Consider the following 18,282-nt stretch of genomic DNA (forward strand, 5'->3'; position numbering starts at 1 on the left):
CACCATTTGTCATGCTGCATGGACTTATAGGTGTTCCTTGTCAAGTTCAGGAGTCCCTAGTTAATCACAAGAGTATTGACTTTTGTTAAATGTTTTTTCTCCATTTATGATTATCTGAACTGCTTCTTCTGTAGTTTATTATGATGAATTATGTTAATTAATCAATATTCTAATATTGAGCCAACTTTTCATTCTTAGAATCAATCTTACATTACATGCTGTGTAATTTTTGGTGTCTCTATCTGAGAGCTGTTTGTTTACATGCTGAAAATTTTGCTGCATATTCATGAAAGATTTTTGCCTGTATTTCTCAGTACCTTCTTCACCTGGTTTTGGTGTCAAGGAGCATATTGTATAGTATTGGTTGTTCAGTCGGCCAGTCAGTCAGTCTTTGAAACAAGATCTCAATGGACAATTCAGACTGGCCCCAAGTGCGCAGTTCTCCTGCTTCAACCTCAGCACTGATTATCAGGCATGTGTCAACCAAGCCCAACAAGGATTGGTTTGAGTATAACTCAGTTCATTCTCTTTGATGCTTGTTCTGGGTGTTACAGTGCATACATTACCTTTTCAATGCTTACTGGTATTCAGATTTAAGTCCTTTAAGAAAGCGTATACATCTTACCTTCTGTGTTCCCTTATTCTCCACCATTCATCTGGTTGTTTTAAATACTCTGCAGACACTGAAACAAACTATGTAACTTTTGTTCTCTGGAGAAAAAAAGCTTATTTTATCCCACCCCACCCTATTTTTCTCTTTATAGTTTGAGAGAAGGAAATTTTTCATTGATATTTGGGAATGTGTAGCACACACAGAAACAGACACACACACACACAAACACACACACACACACACATACACACATCTGTTCCCTGCCTTTCTGAGCGTCTGTTCTAAAGTGGACTTCCTTTCCAGGTCGCCTGAACTGGTGGTCTACCGTGTGCACAAGCTGTAAAAGGCTTCTTCCTTTGGCCACAACAGGGGACGGGAACTGCCTCTTACATGCCGCCTCACTGGGTAAGCACCCCAGCGCCAACAAAGGCCAGCAAGGCTCGGGTTCTATCTGATGCATGGATAACAAATAGAGCCACTCATGCTGCTGTCATCTGAATGCCTGTGGCATCCTGGCCCTTCTAGTCAGGCTGGGTGGATGACAAGATGGAGCACTATGGGGTAAACACCTGTGTTGCTAAGAGACCATGAGCAGGAGGGCCAAGGACAGCAGGTTAGATGGGTACTCTGAAGCAAACTACGAGGACTTCCTAGAGAATGCTGGGTCTTTACTGAGACTTGAGAACTTGAAGGAATAGAAAACACCTTATTTAGACCAAAGTGGGGCCTGCTCAGTACAAGGCAGGCTGAGGACGCTGAAAAGATCTCTGAGCAAAGTGCTCAGAGAGGCCCTGAGACTAGAGATGAGACTAGAGACTAGTGTGTGTGATGGCAACAATGGGAAAGACAAAGGCAGCCACTCCCTGCTTCCTCCCCACAACAGGGGCAGCACATTCTGCCACTCCCATTGGGCCTATGTGGTGATATGCCCCTTTACTATGAGCGCTAGGAAGCAGATAGCTATGAGTTCAAACCCAGCCTGTTCTACATGGTGAGTTCTAGGATAGCCAAGGTTACACAGTGAGACCTGCCTCCAAAAACAACAATAACAAAAACAAAGCTGCCAAGAAACAGACTTGGTCTTCTCTAGGGATGAGCTCCCTAAAGATTATCCAATCCCAAACTGTCAGCCATATATATGTGGCTGACATATTTATGTATGTATGTATATATATATATATATACACAACACTAAGTGAACTCAGGTGGTATCTATACATATCTATGTGTATATGTAACAATAAAAAAGATAGCAGGCCATGAATCTGAGGAGGAGCTGGAGGGAGAAGACAGGAAAAAATGATGTAAATACAGTACTCATATGAAATTCTCAAAAATGTTAAAAATCTCAAAATAAAAAATTATTTAATTTTTTAATTAAAAATTTTTACAAATAATGCTGCTATGAACATAGTTGAACAAATGCCCTTGTCATATGCTCGGGCATCTCTTGGGTATATTCCCAAGAGTGGCATTGCTGGGTCCAGGGGTAGATTGATCCCGAATTTCCTGAGAAACCACCACACTGCTTTCCAAAGTGGTTGCACAAGTTTGCATTCCCACCAGCAATGGATGAGGGTACCCCTTCCTCCACAGCCTCTCCAGCAAAGGCTATCATTGGTGTTTTCGCCATTCTGACAGGTGTAAGATGATATCTCAAAAGTTGTTTTGATTTGCATTTCCCTGATCACTAAGGAGGTTGAGCATGACCTTAAGTGTCTTTTGGCCATTTGAACTTCTTCTGTTGAGAATTCTCTGTTCAGATCAGTGCCCCATTTTTTAATTGGGTTAATTAGCATTTTAAAATCTAGTTTCTTGAGTTCTTTATATATTTTGGAGATCAGACTTTTGTCTGTTGCGGGGTTGGTGAAAAAAAAGTCTAGTCTGCTTCCCAGCAACTTCCATGGTTAGGTCTCACTTCTCAAAAGTTCCACAGCTTCTCAAAACTGCCATCTGGGGACCAAACATCCAGTCACCTGAACTTGTGGGGAAAATTCACATACAAACCCTGGCGGGAATACCCATTTTGCCTGTTAAATCACTTGCAAGCTTCTATAATCATTAAATATACTGAGACATGTGTTTCCAATGTGGCAGATGATAGTGCCATAGATTATGGAATACTTGAAATGTAGCTGCTACCAATAGAATCACTATGTAATTCTAAAATGTACCTAGCTTTTGAAGGCATCATAAACAACATAAAATGTCATATTCTTAACGATTATATACTTAAAATGGTATTTTGATATGTTAAACTAAATGAAATTTGATATTAAAACTCAAAACAAAACATTAACAATGTAACTACTACTTTATTATAATGAGCTTACAATTTTATTTTGGCTAGATTAAGGTAGCCACTCAAATATTATACATCTCAAACTTTGTATCTCAGTAAAGTTCTATATAAGATTTTACACTTTCACTATCAATTACATATTTATGGAGTTACTTGCCACAAAAAAAAGAAGAAAAAAAAACTATGGCAAAGTTGAAAACAGAAAGAAGGAAGGAGGGACAGAGACAGCTGACCTGAGCTAGTGGGTGCTCAGAGACTCTGGACCGACAGCTAGGGAACCGCCATGGGACCGACGTAGGCCCTCTGCATCTGGGTGACAGTTGTGTAGCTTGGTCTTCTGTAGGGTCCCTAGCCATGGGAAGAGGACCTGTCCCTGATGCATGGGCTGGCTCTTTGGAACCCGTTCCCTATGGTGGGATGCCTTGTTCAGCCTTGATGCAGTGAGGAAGAGCGTGGCCCTGCCTCACTTGATGTGCCATGCTTTGTTGGTTCTCATGGGAGGCCTTTCCCCATCCGAATGGAGACAGAGGAGAAGGAGATGGAGAGGGTGGGATAGAAGGGAGATGGGGGGAGGGATCAGGAGTAGAGGAGGGAGGGGAAACTGAGCTTGGTTTGTAAAATAAATTTAAAATGATGAAGAAATAAAAAAGAAGGAAGGAGGAAAGGAAGGAAGGAAAAAGAAAGAATTCACCCCGTGGCTGGCACCCCCACCCAGCCCCACTGTACCCCAACCTCAACCCACCCTGGACTGAGGGCCACTGTCAGTACTGGCACGTATTATCTCCTGGTATTATAGTCCTACTGTGTTCACTTCCAAATCCAACATTTCCACTTACTTTTTTTTCAATGTGTCTTTTTATTTTTAATTGACAAATAATAGTTGTACATCTTTATCAAGGATAGCCTCTTCTGGCCTCTGAGACAACTGCATGTGCATGCATGTGTTCTGTTCTTGCCTGCTTTGTCTCCCCTTGTGCTGTGAACATGGTACATTATGTGCTATTTGATAGCTACCTCGCTTCTTACTTCTCTACAGTATATGCTCACAGATTGTAGGATCTTTACCTGCTGCTGTTGTGTTAGAACAGGAAGTACCGTTCCATTCACGTATCTGATCTGATGGGAAGCACACTGACAGCATGGGAGTTGGGGAGGGCTGCAAGTCTGTGAAGAGACACAGCTGCCTGGCATGGTAGTTCCTTCCTGTGCACCCATGTGGGAGGCCAGCCTGCTGGGCTATGACCCTTTGGGTTTCCTTAGGCTCATCTCTTCCTCACCTCCCTTCCTTCTCTGTCCCTCATGGCCTTCTGGCTGCAGGAATGTGGGGCTTTCACGACCGGGACCTGGTTTTGCGGAAAGCTCTCTATACCATGATGAGGACAGGTGCTGAGCGAGAAGCCCTGAAGCGGAGGTGGAGGTGGCAGCAGACACAGCAGAACAAGGAGGTTTGTACCCACCCCTGCTGGAGACAGGAGCCACATCAGGAGCAGCCTCTGACTGTGCTATATAGTCCGGGGGAGCCTTGTTGCAACAGCGCAGCCCAGGAGGACCACGGCACATTCCTACTTACACCCGCCAGGCTGGTGTGGTTAGGAAAGAGCCTCCCTCCACTTTAACAGTGCCCCAGCACCGATCATAAATTATATAGTCATACACTGATCTGAGAAGCCGTTGGCCCCTCAATCCAGAGGAAATCTCCGCAACCCCTGGCCATGGTGACATTACCACTTTTCTCCACAAGAAGAATCTGCCTATATTGGGGGTAAAATGGCTTGATGGTCCTCTAAACTGTACCTTGGTCAGCCCCAACCAGGTTCACTCATTCTAACATGTACCCAGGAGTGGACTTGGTGATTAGAAGCTTCCCAACCGCTTTGAAATCAAGGGCCGGAATTTCTTAAACTATGTAAGAGTAACCATCAGGGGACACTAACAGATGTGTCCAGCTGGGTCCTAGTGGGGCTCAGGTCAAGCTGGGTGGATCGGTACTGCTGCCTTGGTGGGAGGAGGGGGTGAAGGCAGGCAACAGCGGCTGCCTCCTGAACCAGCTTCCCTTCGCGCCAGTCAGGGCTGGTGTACACTGAGGAGGAATGGGAGCGAGAGTGGACAGAGCTGCTAAAACTGGCCTCCAGCGAGCCTCGCACACACTTCAGCAAGAATGGCAGCGGCACGGGTGGTGGGTGAGTGCTGCCCTGCTCTCCATGGGTCTTCCGGAGCTCCTGGCCACTCAGGGCCTCAAAGAGCTTGGGGAGGAGGGTAAATGACCCTGCATGCTAGCCAGATAGCAGAAGACAGAGAGTGTACGTTATACATGAGGCTACATGGGAGGTGAGGGGAGGCTGGACACATGCACCCAAGCTCTCTACACATGAGTTCATGAAGGCTGCTCAGCCCTGTCTCCCTCAGGCTCCTCATACAACACAAACTGTAGTAACTAGGGGATTTAGGGCCTAGTCAGACCTGGAGGTGGTCTGTGACAGTGGCCATTGCTACAGCTGCCATTGCATACACAGGGCTGAAAAAAAAAAAAAACCCACCAGCTACTATTTATAGAGTTTTTCTTTAATCAACTTAGTGTGGGGTTTCAAGTCACACTGAAAGCAAGAAATCATCAAACCACCCAGTGCTTCCCCAGTGGACTCCATGACCATTATGTGTGTTCTTAGTACAAAGGCCTTGCACGCTGTGTGCACTCAAGGAAAGCTTGCTCCTGTAGGCCAGCTCCAGCTCCACTGTAGAATGAAGAGCATTCTGGACCAACAGGCACATTTGGCCATGAAATTTCAGAAGATGCATTCTTTGATTTTTGCTCTTTTGTGCTGAAGTCAAAGGTCCCAGCCCAGAAAAGTCCTCTGCCAAAGCACGAAGAACGAATGCTGACACCAGGAACACAGATGTGCGTGTCTCCTGGCCGGTCTCGGGTTTGCAGGCCAGGAAAGCCTCTGGGCTCTCAACGCCCCACCGCAGTGAGCTTGGTACCCACTGGGCCTAGCCCTCTCAAGCTCGGACGCATTCCTACATAGCCAACATAGACATTCCATGTCAGTCCCAATAGTCTGGCCTGTGGCCAGGCAGACGTATGTTTGTACAGTGGAAGATTTGTTCCTGAAAACTTAGCTTGTATCTGTTCCATGCCCTCCAAGTCCCAGGCGTTCCTTCCAGGCCAGAGTTTCTTTCGCTGTTGAACTTCCCACACTTGCCAAGGAGAAAACCAAATCTCCTCTGGGGAAGCACAGGTGGGAGAGAAGAGAATAGCGATCAGCATGCTAGTCTATTCTCCATTGCTGACACTCGGCACTTCTGAAGGGGAGAAGAAGCATTATATTGTTTAGGGGATAAGAAAAAAGTGCATACGGTTCTTTTAGTGCTTCTGTTCTCAATAGTTTGAATCTTCAGATGTGGAGCCTACAGATACAGAGATCGATATGTTTTCGTGGGGAAGGTGTAAATATATGTGCGTTTTCATGTGGACAGGCACATGGATGCATGTAGAAGCCCAAAATTAGTGTCTGGTGTCTTCCTCAGTCGCCCACTTCTTTGTTTATTGAGATACTTTCTCTCGCTGCACCTGGAGCTTACACACTTGGCTAGCCTTAGCTAGCCAGCTGGCCCTTGGAATCCCACATCTGTATCACTTGTATCACAAGTGCTAGGATTACAGCAGCCACCATGCCTGCCTGCTTTCATGCCTGGATTCTGAGGATCCTAACTCCAGCCCTCACAAGCACAATCACAGCACCCATCTGCCCAGCCAGAGCTATTTGGTTAAAGCAAAACGCGTTTTAGACATTCTTCTTCCATTCTTTTTTCAAAAAAAAAAAAAAAAAAACTCCGAGCCATTCAGTGGACAAAGCAAGATAGGGCTAGGAGACAGCTTCAAATGAGTAAGAACGGTGGAATCATTGCAGACAGTTTCCCACTGTGCAGGAGGAAGTTATAAGAAGCATGAATTTAATAAGGATTAGACTGGAAGTGAGAGTCCTGGTGAACTTAGCATGTCCCGTGGCCGCTGTGGTAGGTGACTCACAGGCACATAGAGAGGGTGGTAATGTGTGAACATGGTCCATCTTCTTGTGCCAGGGAACAAGGAAGTAATCCAAAAGAATGGCAAGGAGGTATCAGAAAAACACAGACCAAGCCAAAATAAGTGAAGAAGACCGAATTAAAGCATATTTGAGCGTCATAATATCACAAATGGATTATAAGTCATTTAATAAAAGTATCAAACCAGAACTCCACAGTGCTATCAACAAGCTTGTGAAATAACAAGAGATGTGCAAGGGTTCCGAGTTCCCTTGTGGATTGTGTGTTAGTTAGAGAGGTGAGCTGAGCAGCTCTGTGAGGGTGTGGCTGGAAGAAGAGCCAGTGACCTAGGCCCCACCAGTGGGAGGTCCACCTCCATATCCCACCACCTGAGAGGACACTCAAGGATAACTTGACAAACCCTAGTCTAACGTCATAGAGACCCAGGCTGAGAAAGTTCCACAAGCCACCTACCCTGTACTCCTTAGCATCTCAGAAGTGCCGTGGTTATGGAAATACCAAGCAGCATTGCAGGATAAAGGAGACCGAAGAGACCTAAAGAGAAAGCAACTCATGACCCTGAGCTGGGTCCTCCATCTTAAAGGTGTTGCCGGGACCACTGTGAGCAGGCCTTGATGGCTGTGTCCTGATGTGTCAAAGGTGGCCATGTAAACAAGAAGCACTCCGACCCCTCTCAGAATAAAGATGTGGAAGCCTAGAGAATAACTTGCAGATGGTTCTGTGTGACGTTTTGTGACTTCTGACTGCTGCCACATTTTCAAGCATTAAATAAAGTTTGTTGGCCACAAAAGAAAAAGACAAGAGAAAGGAAGGAAGGAAGGACGAAGGAAGGAAGGAAGGAAGGAAGGAAGGAAGGAAGGAAGGAAGGAAGGAAGGAAGGAAGGAAGGAAAAAAGGAGGGAGGGAGGGAAGAGAAAGAGAGAGAGAAAGAGAAATCAAAGAAAGAAAAGGAAGGAAGGAAAGAGAGAGAAAGGAAAGAAAGAAAGAAAGAAAGAAAGAAAGAAAGAAAGAAAGAAAGAAAGAAAGAACCATAATGTGACATGGCATCTCCCCAAAGGCCTAGTGCGTTTCTTAGGGTTTACAGCCTTTGTTCTAGGAGTGATGGAGAGAGTTGGTCCAGCACTCTGCACACGGAGCTCATTCCCAGCCATCCCTGCTCCCTTGCTGTCTTTGGGGAACGGATTCCAGGAGCCCTAGGATACTGGAAACCATGCATAGAGTCTGCCGCCTCCTGCTATACACTGTCATCACATCTAGGAGACTTACACAAGGTCCCACCATTTAGGAGCTCTGGCTCTCTTCCCTTGGAGGGTGGCCCTGTTGTTGAGGGACATCTAGGTCACAGTCTTCTGTCCCAGTGTCTCACAGTCTGGATGACAGTGATTCTCGGGGTCTACTCTACCCACAAGGCAAGGCAGGAGCTTGGACCCAGGCTGCAGAGGCTTACTGTACGGCTGTGCGTTCAGCCTCCTCCTCCCCTGAGGGTAGGATTCAGACAGCTTCTTCATGACCTCTTCCCAGGAACTGTTCCTGGAAGGTTCCTCAGATCCTCGTAAATAGGGTGCAGTGTTTGGGGGTGCTCAGTCCCTACTCAGAGTCCCTGCCCTTTGTGTTCCCCACTCCAGTCTAGTCTCATGACAAGATTACTTTGTTTTATTTCCTAGTGTGGACAACTCTGAAGATCCTGTATATGAAAGCCTGGAAGAGTTCCATGTCTTCGTCCTAGCCCACATACTGCGGAGACCCATTGTGGTGGTGGCAGACACCATGCTAAGAGACTCTGGTGGTGAAGGTAGGATCCTCAAGGAGCTGTATTTAGGGGTGGTAGCATTTCACGCAATTCTTCTTCCTCCAGCACAGCACTGATCGCCTGCCCTGCTGACACCAGCAGGAGACTATGACAAATCTGGCCAAGCACCACAGACAGCACAGATCCCTATGAAAGCCCCAGGCCCTGTTCCAGCAGTTCTGCAGGATAGCGTAGCAGAGAGGAAAGGAAGGAGGGCAGAGTGTGGGGGCTCTGAAGGGTGGTGAAGAGTCAGGAACTGCAGGGGTAGCCAAGCTGCTGTTGTCTGGCCACTGAGAGCCTCACCCATGACCTCTTGGATGACCCCTCCCTCAGCACTTTCCCCAGTGTGGTTCATTTTCCATTCTCCCTGGTGGCACCATTGCAATCCAGTTCACTCTTGCTGCCATATTTGTCACTTCCAAAGACGGCATTGTCCACAACATCTCTTCACTGCGCATGGCATGCCAATGAAGTGACCCTGTGACATTTCACTCGGCTTCACTTACATTTAAATCCATCCCATAATAGAAGTCATGAATGTCCTGAAGCCCTGATGGCCAGGCATCAGTCGTCATGCCAGAGAAAGACCAGCATGGCCGTGGCTGCTCTGAGGGCAAGGGCTAGCAGAACGTGCATCCGTGCATCCTGCCCAGCTCTCTTTGCCTGCTGCCAAGCACCAGAGCCAGCAGCCTCCCTTCTCTTTATTACAGCCCTCAAAACAGGATGCTTATGTGGACAGAATCATCCTGCCCAGTACAGACTGAGTGAAGGGGGCGGGGGATGACTGAGAGATCCTCAGAGACCACTCTAAAGGCCCCTGTGCTCCACACTAAGGAGGGTACAATTCCCACTCTGAGGCCAAAGGCAATGCTCTTCATGATCAAACCATAGCTGCTAGGCTGGGGGTTGGCCCGGTGGGTAGACTGCTTGCCTAGCATGCATGAAGTCCTGGTTCCATTGCAGCAATGCATAAAATGGGCATGGTGGTACATGCCTGTAATTCCAGCACTCAAGAAGTCAAGGGAGTTGGAAGTTCAAGGTCATCCTCAGCTACGTAGTAAGTCAGGTCTACAGGAGACCCTATTTCAGTGGGGAGGGGAGAAAAGAATCAGCTATTGCTTGGGGCCGGTGTTCAAAAAGTGGTTTTCAGGCTTCTCTTCCCTTGTTCTTCATAAGAACATGAACAGGATGGCATCTCATCACACAAAGACAGTGTCTCTACTTCTCATGTTCCACCTGATCTGCAGCTCAGTACCAGAGCTCTCTGACTGCTCCCTTCTGTTCTGTAGAAGTTGTTTTTAATATGCACCAATCACACTCAGGGAATATAGGTCCTGCCTGCGTGTGAACATTTCAGTGACAGCAGAAGAGAAAGGACAGCAGAGACTTCTAGACAAGCTAGTGGGCGATACTTCTGACCGTCTTGGGCAATGGTCTTAGCCCATCCTGCCGCTCTTCTGTCTATGGTATGGCTCTCAGGAGCAGGCCACCCAGGCAGATCACCATGGAAACCTTCAGTCCTGGCCCTGAGCACTAATTCTGTTCCCCTATTCCCTCTCCCTGTGTCAACCCACTCCTCCCTTTCCCACTCTTGCCCTCCGACTCTCCCCGTGTCTGTGTCCACAGCATTTGCACCCATCCCATTTGGAGGGATCTACCTGCCCTTGGAGGTGCCTCCCAACAGGTGCCATTGCTCGCCCCTGGTTCTGGCTTATGATCAAGCGCACTTCTCGGCCCTTGTGTCCATGGAACAAAGAGACCAGCAGAGAGAACAAGGTTTGCCAGCTCCCGAGACACAAGGGGTAAGGTGGGGTGGAGGGAGTGTGGACAACCGCCTAGTGACCATGCACACACAAGGAGCAGCCGTGGTTTCTGCACAGCCATGCTCAGTAGGTACGCATATGTGTTGACTGGCAGTAGAGGCATTAGAGGTAATGGCCACCTAAACCACTCTGGAAATAAGTGATGATGCCACTGTGTGTACTTAGCTGTTGGCTTCCATCATGGGCATGTGTAAGTTTTCTATATTTTAATTAATTTTAGCTGACACATGTGTGTATTTCAATGTACACACTGTGTAGTGCACTAGTCAGGGAAAACGTATCTATGTCCTCCAACATTTAGTATAAGTAATTATGTATTACTTCTGATGTTGAAAATGTTCAAAATCCTCACTTCTAGCCTTTTGAAATAGATGTTGTCTTTGTCCTTAGGGGGATTTTTAACTGTAAAACTAATTATTGCTAATGGTTGTGTGTGGATTTATAGATGGATGCAATCCACCTCAGATGGAGTTGGAAAACAAAATCCCTTCAGGGCAAGTTTTGGCAAGCTGTGACCCACCACTTAGTTTGCAGACAGTTTTAGTGGCACACAGCCAGACTCATTGCCTGACATTTTCTCCGTAGCCACTTTGCAGTGGGGCAGCAGAGTGTGTGTGTGGCCTGCTGGCCTCCGACAGTAATTTGTTGGCAGTGTTCTTGAAAGGCTTGCCCACTCCTGCTGTACACTAGTAAGCTTTTGAACCAAAAAGTCAACACTTTGTCTGTAGGTCACTATAGCCAGGTTTCCTGCAAGAAGCCATCTCGGTGCTGATGGGTTGATGGGACCAGCGCCACCTGCTGCACGGTGCAGAGTTGCAGCTAGCAGTAAGACAGGTGGGGCTGATTCACTGATGGCGAAGAGGACCTTGTTGCGCTCTGAGTTAGCTGTAATGGATATGTGAGTGTCTGTGTAGAAAGGACGAGGTTTTAGTATTGCCACTGTTATTTTCAGTACAGAATGAGATTTTCCTCAGGAGACTGAAGGCCAAGGAAATTGCATGTGTTCTAGGGTTTGGGCCCTTGAATGTGGTTCTAGGAAACCCCAAGTGGTTGGTTCAGGGCTCCCACAAGCCAGAAGCTCAGGGTAACCGTCCTCTTTACACTGAGTATATCAGTGCCTCCCCATCCTGCACCCTCCTGTGGACGGCTGGCAAGGGAGGATACAGACAGAGCTCTACCTCCTCCAGCCCCTATAAAGCACCCCTTCTACATATGTTCCTGGCCTGATAGCCACTACCAGTCCTTCAAGCTCGGCTAGAGCCCTAGAGGGGATGCAGGCTCTCTAGAGGACATACCTCCATATACCAACAGTGGCTCTGCCATCACCCAAGGGAAACACTGAAGAGATACCTGTGGGCAGCTGACATCCTGGATGGCCCAAAGCCTGACTACATTGTCCCTGTGTGTGGCCTTCCCCACCACAGGCACTCACCAGTGCTGTGGGTGGGACTTCGGCAGCTTCAGACACAGCAGCAAAACTAGGACTTGATATCACTGTCCTTCTCGGTGACTTCATGCGTAGATTCACTGTGCTGTGGACCTTAGCAAGCATGTGATTCATTATCTTTCCTTATTAAGTAGAACACCTTGCCCTTTCTGCTTCAAGGAAGTGCTTCCTGGCTTCTCCTTGTGGGCCTCAATTCCATCATTGCCAACTTGTGCTGTGGGGCCCATGGATAAGGGGTGGTGTGCAAAAGTACAGAGATCCCTGAGCATCAGCCCGACAGCCCAGGCAGCTGCAGACAGCAGACAGCTAAAGATAGCATCTACTGTGAGGGCTCGGTGCACAGAGGGACGCTGCACCTGCATGGGAGCTGTGACCTTCTTCACAAGGCTCAGAACAGCGCTCAGCTTCATCTTGTGAACCGTTGATTTCTGGAATTTTTCTATGTACTATTTTAAATCATGGTCAGCTATAGTGAAACTACAGAAGCTTCAGATGAAGGAGTTCCTGCCTCGCTGTTCCATGCCCTGTGCCACCCACACCCTGACCTGGGGCAGCAGCTGCTGAGCTGTGAAGTGCAAAGGATGGCTGTGAACCGAGTCCTGTGTCCCTGTAAACCGCGTCCTGTGTCCCTGTAAACTCCGTCCTGTGTCCCTGTGAACCGAGTCCTGTGTCCCTGTGAACCGAGTCCTGTGTCCTGTGAACCGAGTCCTGTGTCCCTGTGAACCGAGCCCTGTGTCCCTGTGAACCAAGTGTCAGAATGAGACTGTATTTGCCACTAACATCTTTAAGGAGATTAAAACTCGAGTGGTCCCTTACCCAGCACCTCTCTACAGAGAGGAAGTTGTTGGTGTCATGATGCACACCTTAATCCCCAGCACATAGGAACTGAGCAGGAAGTTAGAAAAGCCTGGGTTTCATAGAGAAACTCTCTCAGAGAGAGAGAGGAGAGAGAGAGAGAGAGAGAGAGAGAGAGAGAGAGAGAGAGAGAGAGAGAGAGATTTAGGTTTCACAAAACCATGTGAGAATACAGAGGTAAGGGGCATTCCCAAGCCAAGGAAAAGGTCAGAAGAATGTGCCCCTGATGAAGATTAGATCCCAGAGTGTAGAGTTTACACCTCTGCTGTTTGAGCCCCAGACTGTGGTGGTGTCGAAATGGCCATGGACTTTAATAAGACCAGTTCTTCAAGCAAATGAGAGTGGATGAGTTTAGCCAAAAATTCACAAAACTATAAAGCCAAGCCTCTCATTACCTCTTCGTCTTCTAAAGACCTGGAGGAACCTGCCTCACAGAGGGTGGATGCAGGCTCCAGTCCTCCCCTCCCCTGCTAGCACCAAGCCACAGCACTATAAGGACCATGAGTGGCTTCTACAAGAGCTCCCAGGGAAGCCAGAAGGCACTGTGGTGGTTTGAATGGGAATTCCCCCCAATAGACTTGTATGCTTGAACACTTGGTCCTCGGTTGGTGGAACTGTTTGAGAGGGTTTAAGAGATGTGGACCTGTGTGAGATGTCGGGGTCCAGCCTGAACCAGTTTGTACCTTCCAGCTTAGGGGCATTTGGTTAGAAATGTTATTCAGAATAGACAGAGTACAAAAGAGAGAGAGAAACAGAGAATAGTACTGGGAGGGCAACTCCCAGTATTCAGTGAGTAGTCTGCCTGCATTGACTTTCCTTCCATATGCTTACATACCCCAATCCAAAAAGGGAGTAGAGGGCAAAAGACTGCCTTAACACGATACAAAGAACAATCAGAACAATTATTAGACTCAGTACTTGAGACATCAAGCCACTATTTCCTGAGCTAAGCATTCTGATCTTTTGGACTGGAAGTGTAACATATACACCCTAGACCAACTATCCTGTAGGCAGACACTCCCAGGTCAAACCTCCTGTTTTCAAATGAAGGGGCAGGAATAACCTTAAATTCTCTGACCTTTGGTTAAGGTGAAGCAAATCCACCTCTACGGGCCCCTCTTCACGACCAAAACACCAAGTAACCACACCCTAGGTCAGGATATCTTGTTTGTAGCCACACCCGTTGTGAGCAACTTCTTAGGAAGAGTAAAAATAAGGTCAGACTCTCTGACCTTTAGTCAAGGTGAAAGAGGCTCACTTCTGTGGGCCCAGTGAGATTTCCAGGACTCTTGATCTGTCTCACGGCTGTGGATCACGATGTGAGCTTCCTGCTTCCCCTTTGCATTATAGACTCTAAGACTCTGAAATAGTAAGCCAAATTACTCACTTTCTTGTCTAAGTTGTATTGGCCATGGTGTTTGACCATGGCAACAGAAACGTAGGTAAGGCAGGCATGTCCATGAGGACCAGCCAGAGCTTTAAGGTCACTGTAGCGTCCCATTCAAGTCCTTACATATGGAGGCCTGCTGCAGAAGATACACTGCCTAAAGTTCTGCTCACTGGGCTGCCCCTGCCAACACAGGACCTATAGAGGAAGAGATACAGCCCTTTATACACAGCTTCCATCCTCAGCTCACCCAGCGCCCGGTCATCAGGGCAGACTCATATTGGTTGCTGGCCAATTAGCAGCACCAATGGGCATAAATCATGGGTCCTCACTCCTGCTTACGGCTTCTTCACAGAAGACATGAGAAAGCACTCGTTTCCTGGGGCCATGCAGCCATGGAAGAAGGCCAGGAGACAGACATGCTTGGGACTTCTGTCACTCTCATGTCTCTCACCCTGCTCACCCAGCTGGGACCCGGGACTTGAGGCCAGTAGGACCCTGAGTAAGCCACAGAATGCCCAGCACATGTCATCACAGCCAGGGGCTGACATGCTATCAGTTTGCTGCAGCTCCTCTTCCCTGCTTGTAGAAACTCTCCTTGCCTGTGTGCAGTGAACAAGTTTTATATCATGTTTTTATTACATGAGAAATTGCTTCATTGCTCCTGTGTAGTTCAGTCAGGGTGGATGACACCCAAGCTCATCTAGATAATCAATAATCACCCATCAAACCCTGAGTATAAAGACTTGACGCAGTGTGCCACCTGCTCAATAAGTTTGGGTAGTTGGACTGGAACCTTCTGGAAACCGAGAGGACCCTGGGGGCTGATGGGTGAAATAGTATTGGACAGCACATCCCTGGAGGGGAGCCCAGCAGCCTTACGGGTAGTAATGTGTCCCGTTGGCCAAGCCTTGTAGGAAAAGCCCCCCAAGTCTCATGGGCATGGCTCTGGAAGGTTTGCATTATAGACTCTAACACTCTGAAATAGTAAGGCAAATTACTCACTTTCTTGTCTAAGTTGTATTGGCCATGGGGTTTTACCACAGTAACAGAAGAGTAACCAAGGCAGGCACCTCCACTGTGGACCAGCCAGAGCCCCTTGAAGGTAAGAGCCATTTCAAACTCATGGAGTGCTTGAATGCCTTTTAAAAGGAGGAACTTCTGGACTCTAATCACATCCAGAGGTTTCTGACTCCGTTCAGTACAGGAACTTCCTTGGCCAGTGTGAGCTGTCTTCTGATGCTCTGCACCTGCTCAAAATGTGTGCTTCCTGGTGCCCCATCACCAAATGCTGTGCCTGCCACCTGTTACAGCTGGAAGCAATTTTTTAAAGTGATACTTGGTAGATTCTTAAAGACCCAAGCCCCCAAGTCACTCCAAGTCACCCTATGATAAAAGTCACTAGATATAGTAACTGAGGGACACTCCAGTAGCCTGAAAATGGGATAAAATGTGTTCTAGGCTGTAAGTGGAGCCCCCACCTCATTCTCACTCCCTTCCTCCTTTCCCTCAGCAGTGTAACTGCGTGCATCCAATCTCCTGGTGCTTAGCCTCCCCATACAAGGGCCTCCCCAGTGCTCAGTCCTGTGAAGGAACTCTCTGCTTCCTTCCAGCTGCTGCTGCCACCTCCAGCATTCAAGAACCCTCCTGTCTTCCCCAGGCCAGGCATGTGACAGAGAAGAAAGAAAATTGAGGCAAAAGTTGTAGCTGGTAGAATAATCCAGTTACAGCAAGGCTGGGTGGGAAAGCCTCTAACAATTCTTTAGGGCCTTTTAAATAGAACACACATATTTTCTTAACAGTTCTTAACACAAATGGTGGTCACCTACTTTCTCCAAGAGAATATATTCTGGGTCCTTTGACCTCATAATACTCTAGTTCCTGGTTCTTCATCAGGATACAGGAAGCAGGCTGCTGTACCCATAGGCAATCTCTAATGGGTCTCCCTGTTACCTTCAGATGGCCCCCAAAGGGGACTCTCTGAGAGCCTAGCACAGGGCATTTCATTCTGGCTTCAGAGCAAATGGGTGAATTATAAAAACACACAATCAACTGACAAGAGAGCAGCGGGGCCGTGTAGTTCACTGAACACAGGGCTCAGAACAAAGTTTGGCAGTGATCACCAACAGGCCCCAGTCACAACGCTTCAACTCAGAGTTTTCAACTTTACAACAACGTAGAGACATTCAGTAGAAACAACACCTGGGATTTTGAGTTTGGTCTTTTCTTGACCTAAAATGCACTGATCCTTTCTCAACTTCACACAAAAAAACACATCACTATTAAACCATAACCTCTCCTTTCTTGTTTGCCCCCCAAAATTAGTTTACCAATGATATAAAGGATAATTTTTAAAATCCTATAGTCCTTAAACATTCAAACACTTTAAAATTCCAAGTTCTCTTTTACAGTATCCAAAGTCTCTCAACTGTGGATTCCTATAAAATAAAAAAATAAGTTGCATACTTCCTTATTCCAAGAGGGAAGAACTAGGGCCCAGTCACAATCAAATAAAAACCAAATTCCAACAGTGTTAAAAAAAAAAACTTATTATTTAACATTTGGGATTCACGAATGATTGTCTCAGCTCCAGTATGCTTGGGAGCTCCACTTGGCCACCTCTGCCATCCACGGGACACACAGCTTGTCTCATAGGTTCAGGCCAGATTTATTCCACACCTGCTGCTGTCCTTGGTGGTCAAATCACACACTGGGCATCTCTGGGACGCTGGTGTCTCCACTGCAGTCGATCTGTATCTTCATCAGTGGTCTCTTTAGGAACTCTGACCCTGCCACATGGTGCCCAACCTTGGCTGTTCCCCATGGCCCCTTCAAGCCTGCAACTTTCATACCACCAAAGTCAGAAACATTCAAGACTCTTACACATTACCAAGTTTCAACTTCCAGCTTGAGATGCAGCCTTGGCCCACTCTGGTCTGCAGAGTGAGTTCCTGGACAGCCAAAAACAGCAAGAACAAAATCATAACTGATTCTTCATCCACAGCTGACCAAAAAGATTCTTAATTCAATCATATCATATGAATGACCTTTACAGAGTCTTGGCTTCCCTTGAAACTTCGTAAGCCAGGCCTCCATCATCTGCATGTCTTTCCCAACACTCTTCTTTTCCAAATTCCCACTAAGTTCTGAGTTCCAAACACCTCCATAGTCCTCCCCAGAATAGCATGATCAGGATCCTGGTACCAATTTCTGTCCTTGTTTGTTTTCTGTTGCTGTGAAAGACACCAAAACCAAATGGTGGAGGGCAGGGCTTTTTTGTTTGCTTGGGTTTAGGGTTGGTTTGGTTTTCTGCTGCTGTTGTTGTGTGCTTGTTTTGACCTACACATCGTGGTAACGATCCATCATTGAAGGAAGTCACAGCAGAACTCAAGGCAAGAGCCTGGAGGTAGAAACTAAAACAGAGACCATATAGGAATGCTGCTTACTGGCAAGCTTGCCATGACTTTCTCGGCTTTTTTTTTTTTAACTTATTTTTATCTTATGTGCATTGGTGTTTTGTGATGGGTGTTGGGTCCCCTGGAACTGGAATTACAGACAGTTGTAAGTTGTCATGTGGGTGCTGGGAATTGAACCCAGGTCCTTTGGAAGAACAGTCGGCACTCTAACCACTGAATAATCTCTCCAGCACCCTCAGTTTGCTTTCTTATACTACCCGGGAACATCCCCCCAGGAGTAGCACGGTCTGTGTGGACTGGGGCCTCCAGTCCTCCCACATCAATTGCTAATCAAGACAATGCATCACAGACTTATCTACAGGCCAGTGTAATGGGGCATTTTCTCAACCTGGAAATCTCTTCCCACATGACCCTAGCTTGTGCCAAGTTAACAAAAAGCTAACCAACATAGGTCACTTATCCAAATAGCACGGGTGTGTGATAAGCCCATGTGCAGTGCAGTCTATGGGTGCTCAGACCCTGTGTGGCACTGGCACACCAGAGTGCCTCCATCACTGATGGAGGGTTCCATGTGTCCTGAGCGATGGTCTCTATCATCTAACAGGGT

At 47.2% G+C, this 18,282-nt stretch overlaps 1 protein-coding gene across 1 annotated transcript in view; it reads left to right on the top strand.

The window, feature by feature from the left end:
* Window positions 1-18,282, top strand: part of Otud7a (OTU deubiquitinase 7A) — a 247,082-nt gene that overhangs the window by 215,330 nt on the left and 13,470 nt on the right. The window contains exons 7-11 of the mRNA XM_050140410.1: window positions 917-1,018; window positions 4,233-4,360; window positions 4,980-5,095; window positions 8,623-8,750; window positions 10,374-10,523. Of these exons, the coding sequence (XP_049996367.1) occupies window positions 917-1,018; window positions 4,233-4,360; window positions 4,980-5,095; window positions 8,623-8,750; window positions 10,374-10,523 (624 nt within the window). The remainder of the gene's footprint in view (window positions 1-916; window positions 1,019-4,232; window positions 4,361-4,979; window positions 5,096-8,622; window positions 8,751-10,373; window positions 10,524-18,282) is intronic.

The sequence above is a fragment of the Alexandromys fortis genome, unplaced genomic scaffold (assembly GCF_014885135.2).
Source record: "Alexandromys fortis isolate MF-2015 unplaced genomic scaffold, M_Fortis_MF-2015_v1.1 scaffold_39, whole genome shotgun sequence".
Lineage (NCBI taxonomy): Eukaryota > Metazoa > Chordata > Mammalia > Rodentia > Cricetidae > Alexandromys > Alexandromys fortis.